Raw genomic sequence first — 14,677 nt, forward strand, 5'->3', positions numbered from 1 at the left:
GAGAGAGAGAGAGAGAGAGAAAGAAAATAGATAGAAGAAAGAGACAGGAGAGACAACAGAGTTGAACAAGTTGGAAAAACACTTAAGCGGGCAGCTAATGCTTTTATCGCGACCCTTGATTCCACCCTAGCCTGATTTTCAGCGACAAATCAAGGCGCTTGTCCCGCCGGGAACGGTAAATACGTTTTTCGACACCCCCGCGTGAAATAATGCGTGCGCGCACGTACGCACGCACGCGTGACGTAGAGCGCGTATAGCGTGCACTTACGAGCGGCGACAATACGCGCGAGCAAGTCTATTTAACGGAGGGTGAGAGACGAACCGAGTGGCGGAAGAATGGCACTTTATTAGTGTTTGCAAACGACGTTCCGCCACAGCGTCAAGTTCCCCGTCTTGGACGATTTATCAGGCCAAGACAACAGCGTTTCGTTTCGCTAAAATGGCGGTTTTCGGCGTGAAAAGGTTACCATTCACCGGTAGAATACATCTGTAGTAAATTTGCGACAGGTACAAACTGCACAAGAGGCATCATACATTATTACGGATACGTATGTTTAATGTCGATATCGCATACTTGATGTATAGCTTGTGACATTTATTCGGCGATAAGATTGATTATTAAAGAAATAGAAAATCAAAGCTTATTTCGATTCATTGTTTACGTTAATTGTATCTCATAATAGAATATATATGATATCTCTATTATGAACTTCAAATCATTTCTCACTTTAAATCATTTATAACTTGTGTCAAAATTCAGGATAGATTCCTATTCATAAATTCGTACTACAAAAAACAAAAATCTAAAAACACACATCATACACGCGCGTATATTATATAAAATATATGTATATTAAAATATACAAGATATCAAAGATATACAAAATTATAAGTAGAATTTTATTCTGGAATAAAAATAGAACTTTACCCTAATTTCAAATCTAGACACGGATTATTTAAAATAAATTTAAAACATGAAACGTTATTTTTTTAATCCTCAAACTTCGAAACGACTTCATAGTTCATTGGTTTTACAGCGCTTGTACTGTGAATTGATACTTTTTGTACTAAAGAATCGATACTCGTGCGAGGTTACTGCTCGGGACTACAATAACTTGCGAGGGATTGCTACACAAGGTGAGACCTTGTGAATTCGGAAATTCAATATTAGTGAATATTTAGATCCACCATTCATAGAAAATCCACATTCGATCACAGAGAATGGCGGTGCCCACCGTGTTCGACGTGTTAAAAAATGATACTGCGTCACACGAACTCGCCGATTAGCGGAGTGCACGCCACGTTATAATCGGATTTTCAGTGCGTATTGACGAGCCTCTAAACCGATTCGCGGTACAACTCTAATAAATCTAGATTTGTTGATAACAGTTTGAATGACTATACGTGAAAATCTAAAATGGACTAAAGAATCTAAAATGCAAGCGAGAAACTGTCCTGGTGAGATTACACATAATGTAAGATATTATCATCTTTCTCAAACTAATACTAACTAACTGGCCATGGAACTCACTGGCGACGGAATATCGTTGGACCGACGCTCCCATTGAGACAAAATGCCCGAGATTCGTGCTGTTCCGAAGTTTGCCACGTCAGTGACGATGGCAGCACGTACCATTCCAAAGGGTGCATCACCCCCCGAGTTCCAGGTTAGCGAGAGCTGTTCTATAGACTCGAAGTAGGCGGCAGAGGAGGTGGTGGCGCGTGGGGACGAAGAGGGTGAGGGGGAATAACGACGGCGGAAGAGCAGGAGCAGGAGGTGGTGGAGGAAGAGGATGAGGAGGAGGAGGAGAAGGAGAAAGAGGAGGAGATGGAGGATGGAGGCACTCCATCGCAGTCCGTCGCCTCGTCCAGAGGGTGGGAGTAGCCGGCGGCGGGGTGGTTTTGTCTTCCTTCACCCACCCTCCCTCCTGCCACCCACGCAACCACCTCCGTGTTATTCGAATGCGCTTGCGCTCGTCGAACCACCCCCGCGCGAGCCACCCTCTTCCTGCGCCGGCCCGTTTACGCTTCTGTCCCCTTCCCTCCCGCTTTATCCCCCCGTGTGTCCTCTCGCGCGCCACCCCTCTATTGATTTTGTTACAAACCGGCTCCATCCCATCCCCTCCGGCCTCCCGACGTCACCCTCGCACCGACCCTCGCGAAGTCCGTTGGAACGATACGCGCCGATGCGTGTATGTACCTTGATATATAAATGTATATTGTTTATACATATTTCTCGTCGTTAGCGTCACCACCGTCGTCATCCTCGTCGTTCACTGGGCGACTCCAAATTTCAAACACGCGACGTCGACGTGTTGCCACAAACCTCTCTTACGACCTGAATATAGTCAATAAAAGTGGAAGTGTAGTGACCTGAAAATCGCAAGCAAAAAGCGAACGATGCTTTCGAAAACACTCTCATATTATTCACAATTATCTAAGTTTAATTGTAATCGCGACAAGCTAACTTCCTCTTAATAATTCAATCTAAACTGTAATATCTATTACGCAGAAAATCAGAAAAATCTGAAAAAATGATAAATGAATTACATGTTGGTAACAGAAAAAAACGTGCACAAACATAAGCGTGACATTTCTGAAAACTATTTGCCTATGAAAGAAGAAAAACGACAACACAGAAAAGAAAAGAATTTTTCTTTTCTAAATGAGATAAGATAAATACATTTTTACTTCTTAAAATTGAAATAAATAGAAATATTCGATAATGCAAAAACATAAATAAACTAAATACAAACAATATCTCGTTAATAATTGTATAAAAAACCGTAATTCGATTCAATTTTTTAAAAGATAAACAGACTCTTCACATTAAAAATAGAAACAAGTTAAAGTATAATATTTCATTTCATCGCATAAAGAGCATGTAATTTTCAAACGCAACGCGAGTTTTTACAACCTGAGAAATCCGATACGAGTCCTTCCTGATACACAGAGCTTGTATACAGCACATATTCATTTTTCGCGAGCTATTCGACTCCACCACGTGCACGCAGCCAACATTCGGTCGGCCAATTCTCAGTGGTCCCCAACTGGTTCAAGTACCTACCACATGCTCTCGTGGTCGCCCTTGCGCTCATGTTCGAGCAAGAAGTACTCGATAGCATTTGCGGTGGATTTGGCGGTACTCCTCGCCACGGGAGCTCCACTTCTGGCCACCAGTAACCATGGGGTACTCTCTCTTCCTCGACTCCTCTCTGGATTCCTCTTCTCCCTTTTACCCTCACTTACCAACGCTCTCAAGAGGCCCCGTACGATACCCTCCCCCCCCTCCCCCCGATAATCTCCCGTCTATCGAAAGGGAGTCGCTGAGCGCGGATTAAAAGGGTGCCTTTTACGCAGGGTTCTGGCAAGATCTACATTTTCTCTCCCTTTTTTTCTCTTTGTCTTTCTCCTAACGCTGGCTTTCCCGGCATTTGTGATTACATCGCGTTGTCAAAATATACATTCAAATTGGGAAATATTTTGTAGATGATAGATTTTGTAAAAAAAGTCTCCGCACATGACGACTCTTATCTCCTGATATTCTCATAAGCGCTAGCAAGTGACGCTTACGCTGCTTCTTCATAGTAGATTTGAATGATTATGAGAGGCTAAAATATTTGGATCTGTCATCTGCCAGCTTCTGTAAAGGAACCCGGCATTGATTGAACCGACCCTCGAGTAAGTCTGGCATGTGAAGATTCGAGAGCTTTGTTTCGTAGGATTGCCAACGAAATTCTGCAATTTCGTATCCTATGTGAGTTGCATAAAAAATTATTAAATTAATAAATAAAATACATTGCTACAATGCTATAATATTAAAATAATACAACTGCTTTTTAATGACGATAAACGTGCACATAATATAGTGTGTTACAATATAATCTAACATTATAGAAAGTAAAATAAAGCAATTGCGCTTCAGTAAACCATGACAAGTTTCAAAAAGATACAAATAAATCTGAAATTTGATTCAACAAAACTTTAAGTAAATGTTATTTTAATCGGAATTTGGTTTTAAAGTCTGATCTAAAATATTAAATCGAAAAGTCAATAACCATTAATTATTGAGTAGATTAATCGACAAGATTGTGCGTCACTTATGTATTACATTAATCTTCGCCACGTGTTCGTCTACTCGGTCCAACAATTCAACGTTATGTAAGGTTTCGCAAGGGGACAAAATCCTGACAAGAAATCGGGTCCGCGTCCAAAGTGGGTTAATAAAGCGATATTAAAGCCATGGGTGGTAGACCCTATGGCAGAATCCCTTGTGTCCACTCTGGCGCGATCTTCGGACAGTGGAAATTACGTGAGGGAACCACTACCCCGTGATCCACCATGATGTTTCATTAGCTCTCCGCTGTCTCGGTACGTTTTTTCAACGAACTCGCAAGCTCGATTATTAACTCAGCGTTCTGCTTAAAAGCTTTTACGTTACATGTGCAGTAAATTTATTTTTTTTTTTATATACCGAAAGTAAGATTTTCGAGTAGAATACTAAAAATGGAATTTTTTAACATGTAGTATCATACAGTCATTAATCCATTTAATTATCACTCTGTTGTATTTTATAAATTAAATTCCATAAAGATTTTTAACATTCTTATGCAACAATTGTATATACGGCTTTTTCATATTTCTATATAAAAAAGTATTTTCAAAAATTCCACGTCATACATACAATTCAAACCAAAAACTATCGACTTCATCATACCATTATTATATGAAAACCAAAAATATATTTGCTATCTCTAGATTACACGATTCGCTGCAGCACAACGTTATCGCGCTGTAATCTCTGCGAATGCAGAACTTTCATTCGCATATTCCTGACCGCTCTAACTACCCGACAAGGCTGGATATGTACGGTGGATCGGCAAACTGTAAAGTTTACAAACACCAGCGCTTCCTAGTCATTATCCCGTAATCCCGGTGTTTTACATGTTATGAGGATGCGAGAGAGGCGGTCTGCTACCTGCGACCTTCGGTCTTACATTATTACACACCGTTAGTGGTCCACATATCACACCGACGAACAAAAGCCCGCATGATTTTACATAAATTTCACGAGTCGAAACACCTCGCGCGGCAATCGTGATCTCCTCGGAAAGCTACAAATATGCTGCCGCTCAGTATAATCTGAATATCGCGAGGAGAAAACGCTGCGAGTGTAACTTAATGTGGATTTATTTATTGCACGTATTCACGTATACGGAACAATCTATTTCGTTTTGTCTTAGATAATGTGCTTAACCGTACATGTCTATTAATCATTAAAGGACAGAAATCCATTTTTAAAGTCTTACAGTTTTTCTTGAATATAAGAATATTTGTTATAATTCATCATTTTGTTATATTTCTTGTTTCAAAACGCCACGACAATGGCGTTCTTACTTCCATCATGAAGATTAGATGCCATAGCATATACAAAAACGAAATACAATAAAGTCCATTCTACAATTGCATAAGCAATAGTAGTTACAAGTGATTGCTGTTGTAAAAATTGACTAATCACAGTTGAATATTCTCAATACCCTCAAATTCGATTGTAATTAGTCAATTCGTACAAAAGCGAACCGATTAATCATAGACCGCCGTAAATTATTGTCTTTCATTCTCTATTGTGATTGGCCAATTCACTTACTGTTTACGTCTTACTGCCTATATTTTTTTCTGTATTTCTAGCTTTAGTTTACAAAATAAAACGCTGAATTTCGCAGAGATGTCAAGGGATGAGTTGAAAACTCGATTTCGATATCTCCGGCTTCAATTTACACCTAATCGCGTGCGATTTAAACGCGTGTTTTGACACGCAGCCCACACACGCTACCCTCCCGATCACACGCTTCGCACGAGAACTCGTCATTAAGTGCATTAGGACGCGTTTAATAGCACTGTGATCGCTCGTTATATAGGTGGGCTACTCGCGCTCGGGGATGCTGTGTGTTCGTGCTGGCGAGTGCCTAGCGAGTGTGTCTAGTTTTCATTGTTCCCGCGCGTCAGACACGTGGCCGTGGCACGAGTCCAACGATATCGAATATTCTTCCTTGCTTTCTCTTCTTTTCCAACCCCCTCTGATTGGCACTTTAAAATCCGGACGATCATGCGTCGCGCGAGAAAAGCGAGGTTAAAAAAAGCGAGAAAGAAACGATGGGGAACACCCACGGAGCGGAGGTCGCCATTCAGCTCGACTGTCGCTCCGGCGAACTCCCGTGTGTCGGGAAGTTTGCAGGCTAAATTGACCGCGGCTCCGATGAAAGCGGTAATTTCAACTGCGGAAAATTCTGTCTGACGCCGAGAAGTAAATTGTATTTCTTTTTTTTTTATCACAGGCGGATATACGAGTCGAGTGCAAATACGCGAACCTCGGAACACCGCGACGAATTTGAAAGTAATAATCTTGTATCCATCTCGAGCGTGATTATTTCTGTCTTTACTTCCTTTACGCATTCCTTCGACTAAATTAACATTGTAAAATTACCGAAATTACAAAATTGCTAGAATTTTCATTTCTTAAGGCTGACGTGATTACCAGAGACATTCTTAAGCTATTAGCACATAAATATCTCTTCCATACGTATCTCAAAATGTTTCCCTAATATCTTTAGATGCGAATGTAAATAATTTATTACTTGTTCCGTAGAATTATTCCGCGCGTGAATGGATCAGGTGTCGAGCGCGGCCCTTTTTCCTTGTCTACCATCGCGCGGTCAATTAATAGGAGTCATTTATAAGAGCAAACCGGGGAATCTGGAAATCCGCGATCCACCCGGAGGCAATAAATCTCAAGTCGCTGAGAGCGGCATAGTAGCGGAACCCCTCTTGTAAGCTGGTTGTATTGTAGCTATTACCGAGCCATGCATCACTAGGTAACAACCGCACGATTCGTCGTCTCCCTCATTCCAACGGCGAGCACGACTCTCTCTCCACGTTTCGTGACCACGGGAAAGAGCACTAGGACACTGTAGGAAAGCGCAGGAAAACGCGTGGCGCGTTTGGGAAGCTGCGCAGCTGATATCGGACCACCCAGGTTATTCTCTTAGATACCTTCTGGTCGAGGAACGTTCCGCGGCGTTAGGGGAAAACGTACGTTACATCCGATTCACGCATGACCACGAACGATGTTATGGCACGAGTGATGAACGATCGCCGTCGTTAATGAGCGAATCGTGTCTCGCAGCGATATTTTATGTTTCGGTGCTTGCAGCACAAAGAATAGGTTAAAGCGTTGATTTGTAATTTTAGCAACCCGCTTTTACAAATTATCGCGACAATGCGACGCTCGCAGCTAACAAAAATATTTTATAAACATAAAATAAATATTTTTCTCGATAAGGAAACTATGTTCCTCGATGTTTTTTCTTTTCATGTTTTAAAGCTTTTTGAAAATATCCGACTTCAAATTCAAATTTTATAAGATGAAATACAAGATTATATGTTTGTGAGTGCAAGTATTTAAACGAAGAAAATGCTACTCCGCGGTAATATCGCGGTAAAATCACGTGCTTTCAAAAACATATTGCTCAAAATCGCTCGCTCGGTCCAGACGACTCGACGACAGACAGTGAGAAAATAGTGGGCTTTGTACGTGAGATAGAAGGTCGCAAGGAAAAAACAGTGAAACGAGGGAAAGAGATGTGAAAAAGGGTGAAGAAGAAGAGAGGAAATCGGGAACAGAATATACGGCACGACGAGCCGCGCCGTGGTACAGCACAGTCTCTCTCGCCGGACAACCGACAGTTAGAAGAACGGGGTGGCTGTCGAGGAGGGTAGTACCTGCCTACTACTCGCACCCTCGCCCGGCGCTATAGTAACAACACGGGGAAACATAGGGAAATCAATATGGCTTCCGTTGCCCTCATCCCTCTCGCGCACGGCCCTGTCTCTCGCTCTCGTCCGATTCTCTCGCTCTTCTCTCGCTACCATGGAATTACATCTCTCCCTTGGTCTCCCTCACTTCACCTATCTCTGTTTATCCTTCTCTTTCTCTCTATTTCTTTCTCTTTCTCTCTTGCCCTCTAGCTTTCTCTCTTTCTCTCTAGTACTCGACGCGGACGGGTGAACCCATTATAAGGGGGTGTTACTCCGGGCCAATCCCCAACCATCCGGAGAGAGAAACCAGAGAGGCGAGAGTCCAAGAAGGGCGCATGTGCGTTGCTAGGGCCACCGGATGGGTCGTACGATGCGATGCGATGCGATGCGATGCGATGCGATGCGATGCGATGCGATGCGATGCGACGCGATGCAATGCGATGCGATGCCGCGCGTAACGTCCGCCCGGTATATATATCAGATACTTGACAACATAGAAATATCCTGACAACGCACCCAAGAAACAAATACGGTATATAATTTGCACCCTATAGTTGTATATACACTGTAAAAAATAAAAATGTTAAATTTAACTTAAAGACGTTTAGTGGACTTTCTGAAACATGCAAAAATGTTAAAATTAATACAAAAATGAAAGTCCACTAAATGTTTTTAAGTGAAAATTAACATTTTATTTTTTACAGTGTACATATATAATGAATGATAATTTTTCTCTCGATATGCACTTTCGAAATACGAATATATATCTTCTTCGATGAAAAAATAGTTGAATAAATGACTATTATATATTATTGTTCTATTTATGCTTTAATATTGTTTTAATATCCTCATAAATGTTTTTAAATCTTTTTATATAATTTGATAGTTAAGTTATTAAGTAATTAATTAAAAAAACCTTGAAAAATCATGATGTAGAGTTCTAAAAAATAAAATATATAAAAATATGGCTGATAAAGTATTACGTAAACTATATCACATTATTATTAAAAGATTTAACTTAAAGCTTTTTATATAAATAATATGATATGTGCATAATATAAGCAAATAAAAAGGACGTAATTACACACACACACACACACACACACACACACACACACACACACACACACACACACACACACACACACACACACACACACACACACACACACACACACACACACACACACACACACACACACACACACACACACACACACACACACACACACACACACACACACACACACACACACACACACAATTTAAATATTTGTATTTATCGATATAAAGTTTCAAAGTAAAACCGTATCCCTACTAATCTTTTTTGTGAAAAGTCCTTGAACTCTTTCGAAAAGGTTCAATGTATGTCAAGGAGGGCTCTCTAGCGGCACACGACGATATTCGAAATCAGAACTTGTTTGTCGGTAACATAGAATTCTAGTGTAGGTACAAACATCAGAAGATACCAAAGTCACAAGCATATCAAAAACGGATATGCCAATAATTAATACTCCATTCTATTAATATACAAAAAATAATGACAGTTTCAGTAACACTTTTCATAGTTCTATAGTTCCCGTTAATACTACTCGAGTTGTATCAATGTACGTAATTTAAAAACAAAATTCCAACAATTATCAATTTTAATAGATTTTAAATGTAGAAGACATCTTGACATGTAGAAAAAAAATGTCTTGCTGATAATTTATCGCAATTCTTGTGTCATCATTTTTCATTAATTCTAGTATGAATTCCCCAACATTCTCCAATTATTTTTAAAGAGTTCTGACTGTTGATTTTTTAATTTAGTTTTTAATATAATGTGGCTTTTTTATATTTACAAGAAACTATAGAACTGTGACAAGTGCTACTGAAACAATCTTTTTTTTTTTCATATTTAGAATATCATACTAATTTCACAAACACATCAGAAATTCCATTATAACATTGCACAGTTGCATTTAATTTTTATAATTTTTATAAATATAAAATATTTTCTAAGCTATATATATAAATGTATACAACAAGAATTAATAAGGTATATAGAAAATTAATATACTTTTATTTCTATATTTACAATTATCTTTGCTATTGCGTATATATGTATGCATATCTAAAATATTTAATAATATTGCTGATAAAATATTGTAGAGATAATATGTAAAGTGTTTAATGTTTATCAAATTCAAATAAATTTAATTTAAAAGCCGAAAATGAACAAATACAAAATTTATATTAGATTGTCCGGAGAGTTCGTGCCGACTAATCTATATAATTTAATAAATGTATACTAAAATTTAAATCTTCTGCGTTTCAATTTTCTTTTAAAATCGGCACGAACTTTCCGGACAACCCAATATGTTATAAATATAGAAATATAAGTATTTTAATAAAAATTATATACCAAGATGTGTAACCAGAAACGGAAATAAATTTCGACATAACTGAAAATCTTCATCAGCAGTAAAGAATAAAATTACACATAATCGATTAAACATGGTTCTGAATACATTAATTTAAAATAAATAAAAGACAAAATACAAAAAAAACACAAAATGTAAAAAATTAATAATATAATTTAAATTATATTTAAAATTGTTATATATATATATATATATATAATATATATATATATATAATATATTTGTTATTATTAAATTTTACGAATGTAGTATCCTCTTCGTATTTCATTCCTGTTCATTCAATTTTAAATGTATCTGTAAACTGTTCGCATTTTAATAAATCGTGTAATATGTTATTAACTTGCGGCTAATAAAGATTGTAATTAAGTCGAAACTTGTCCCGCTTTCAATGGCATATAATTTTTATTAAGATATTTATTCTTATTTATAATATTCTTTGTATTTGTTATGTTCGGTCTTTAAATTAATTTGTTATCATAATAAATTAAATCTTATATTTTATTTATATATATTCATTTACATATATTCAAATAATTGCAAGGAAATTGCTAATAAAGTTTTTGGTAAAAAGATCGTTCTGAGTAGGATTGATTTTTCATTTTACTGATTCAGAAAAATTTTAGTAAACGTTCGCATCGCGAGAAAAATAATATTTAGCATCTTTATTAGATATGCCGTGCAGATGTAGATATATATTCATTAATATTATCACTATTTAATAATTTAAATTTATCATTATTAGTTCGCTTTAAAAAATGCTTTAAGTCATTTTATGCAAAAACTAATTAAGATATGGAGCAAAAAAGACTTTTATATTTCAGTGCAAAATGATGGTCGACGGTGCTACTACAGTTCGCAAGAAATCCCAACTGATTTCAAGCAGTTCATTCTTATATTCTCACAGCCAAGTCAGGTTCGCAAAGAATCCCATGGAACACTCAGTCATTCAGATCCGTGCAAGAATCGTAGGAAAGATTTAGATATCCCGTTTCTTCACTAAACAGCCAATGTCTTACATATTATGACTTCAATGTGCTTGTATCTGTCATCTAGTCGGCACGAAGTATGTTCGGATTGGGCCCATTATTTCCGTAAACATCCTCAGCCGCTATTTACCAACACTCTTCATATGAAACTCAATCACCGGCCTCATCGTAGCATACTACGGGAAAACGTTCCTCGGCTTTGATTCCACTCTATTCGAAAGATAACTCTATCCGGGAAGGTTCGAGAGAAGTCTTGAGAGAGAGAGTATCTACATCTGGTAGTCCATTATCGTGAGTCCTTCCTTCCCGTTTTATAGAATTCTTCTATGCAACGCCAATGGGGGGGGGGGATTATCATTAGTTGATTCTTGCTTCCTCTTCTTTTAGAAAGGACAATTCAATTAATAAATATATAGATAACTACGCATGATTTTTTTTCGTCTCTCAATCATCGTGGTTCTTCTTCTTGAAAATGTTTCTTTCTTGACTCCATATACACACATATATATATATATATATATATAATACACGCCCGTGATGCGTAATTATTGTTAGCCATATCAGCAATATCACGAAGAAGGAAAGCCCTGTATTGGAGATTAAAGGCTCACCTTCATATATTTCTCCCATTTTTTCGTTTACGATAAAATTTGTGTGGTATACAACAGATTTTTTGGAAATCTTACCGCACAAATCAAATCTCCCTTTGCAGCAGGGGACACACTTTCTCTTCTCCTCTGTCCATCACCACAGATAGACCGTTGCATGGAAGTTCGACCAAAGAGAAAGGAGCAGGCAAATATCCACAATATTTAACAGTGTTGACTACTAAACTTTCCCGACGATGTCCTGGCGTCCACCTTCATAACTTTTGGTGAGCATCCACTGGAGTCTGTGCGCACAAGATAATAGCTGAAAGACTAAGAACGAAAACCTCGCCGTCAATTTCGGACAACAGATTCGTACAGACACTGCATCATCCGTCTATATACATCTCCTTCCTCGACGATCCCTGAGTAGCATCGGACCATCTGATTTAACTGTATTCTTATATGTCTTATAAAGAACGTAATGTTCAAACGTATACTTGCGAGAAAGCTCAATCAGTCCAATATACGAAAACATATTAAATTAAACATATCTTTATAGTCTGTCTTGTGTCAAAAAATAAAAAATACTGTCAAAAAAAAAGTTTATATGAAAATTATGCATTAGGATCATAAAATTATAATAAAAATTAATATATTTTAGTAATAGACGTTCAATATAATAATATCCTAGCGGAATCTCGAGTAAATAAATCCACGAAACAAGAAATTAATAAGGACTTACAGTTTCCTATGTATTATTTATCAGCGTCACATCATATGATAAGAATCTCAGTTATTACAATATTTGATACCGAAACAATTATTATTACAAGTTGTTATAATTGTAAGTATATAAAATCATTTTGTAAATATTACTTAGAAACAATTTTTTAGTAATAATTATTATATGTAAGAAAAGTTATATGAAAAAATGATTGCAGTCGGTAAAGCAGACTTCGGTTGATCAAACATTCTTGCTAAAGAGAGAAATTGCATGTACCATAGACCCATACAGCAAACTTGATACCAATAGAGAATGACTTTACCATCCTCGTCGGTAAAGGAGATTTCCCAACTTATGATGGAATAATACCATGCAAGAAATGATAGGAGACTTACAATTTCAAGAGAAAGGCAAAAAAAAGCTTGAACCATCTGAACTTTTGCTAATCCTTTTATATATCTCACTTTAGCAGTTTTTTCTATAAAAAAAAACCTTGAATTCAGTCTCTATTAATATTTTTTTCAAATTTAATTTATTTTTAATTAAAATTTTTAATTTTTCAAACAAATTTTAAATTCAAATAATAGATTAATTATAAAACAGAAACCGCAAAATTTATGTATTTTATTAATTCATTTAAAATCTTTCGTTTAAAAAAATTATTTGCTATTGATTTTTCGTCTTTTTAATATTTAACATTAAATACTAATAAAATATGATATAACTGGGATTAGTCACTTGCTATTCGAAACATTAGAAGGTCGTGTTTATCATCACATTATAGTATAGCAGGATATACAAGCAGGACGCTTTCAGTTGTCGGTTGACATCGTAACGGTTCGCAAGATTAAAGTGGTTCTATTACTTTTATTATAATCAGGTAATACATTAACAAGAAAGTAAAATCTTATTGCAAAAAATAGTAAATACACATTCGATTTAATGCGTGTATTCTCAAGAAAATTAAAAAAACGTAATAATTTTTCTCGAATGGAACAATTTTCTTCCGAATAATTTACAGGTGGATATACATCGCGTATTCTAAGATTCTTTTGTCAATAACGTTGCCTCTGACCAAAAAATGTCGCGCAAGTGTTTCATCACGCGATTTAGAGAAAAATCTTGTAAATCTGCAAAGTGTTGGTTGAGAATTCCATGATTTCAATATAACTACGAACGTCCGTTTTTTCTATTTTAAACAATTTAAACGGGATACATGCAAAATGCTGACGTGAACAAAAAATAGAAGTAGAATGTCAATGATCAGAGGTCGTTTTAATGTGATGATTAATCTCATTCTTGTAAATATTACATGCCTATTCTAATTATGATATATATCGACAGTCGATCATCTCTTCACTACAAAGAGAAACACTGAGGACAACGCCAAGCAAAAATGGCACTGACGTTAGCGCTACCCTTATTCGGACTAGACCCAGAGCATTTTTCTGCCCTCAGCATGAAGCTTCTTAATATTGAACGTGAACAAAATATGAGAAATTTGTCCGATTCTGGGCGAACTTCTCCAAGTACCGGAAGCGAATCTAGTGGCATCAGCAGTCTCGCAACATCTGCCGAATCGGCGTCAGTTGAATTAACACCGATTTCATCAAGACCAGAGACACCTACTAGAGTTCCGTCCAAAAGCCAGGAAAAGGTAAACAATACGAGCACATGAATGCGAACAATTCGGAATTCAACATAAAAATGAATTCTAGGAATATCACATCGAGAGAAAAAGAAAAAGTATAAGGGAAAAATACGAGAGAAAAAAGAGAGAAAGATCTCGAAGGAATTATTTTCTTAAAAACTACACGGAAAAAAATGTTGCATGCACTGAAAAAAATGATAGGTTGCTGCAATAATTTAGATAGTAAAATATGGCATAGCATTTTTATATGGCTGCAATTAGTTTTTGGTTGTAGCAGCAAATTTTTCATTGCGTTAGCCTATCAAAATCATATACTGAGATTGCAGATAGGCTAACACAACTAAAGCTTTGCTATATCTTACTATTTAAATTTAAATACAATAATTAACAAGATATTAATTATCAAAAATTGCTGAATAGTCTTCAATAATTTTTACTTAAAATACTACCAACTTTACAGAAAAGCAGCAACAAACAAGAATTGT

The 14,677-nt window shown here is 36.8% G+C and overlaps 1 protein-coding gene across 1 annotated transcript in view; it reads left to right on the plus strand.

Annotated features, from left to right (window-relative positions):
• Window positions 1–13,937: 13,937 nt before the first annotated feature.
• LOC105617000 overlaps window positions 13,938–14,677 on the plus strand; it is a 2,827-nt gene continuing 2,087 nt past the window's right edge. Inside the window, exon 1 of the mRNA XM_012198580.1 lies at window positions 13,938–14,198. Coding sequence (XP_012053970.1) covers window positions 13,938–14,198 — 261 coding nt within the window. The remainder of the gene's footprint in view (window positions 14,199–14,677) is intronic.

Source organism: Atta cephalotes (assembly GCF_000143395.1).
Source record: "Atta cephalotes unplaced genomic scaffold scaffold00011, whole genome shotgun sequence".
Taxonomy (NCBI): domain Eukaryota; kingdom Metazoa; phylum Arthropoda; class Insecta; order Hymenoptera; family Formicidae; genus Atta; species Atta cephalotes.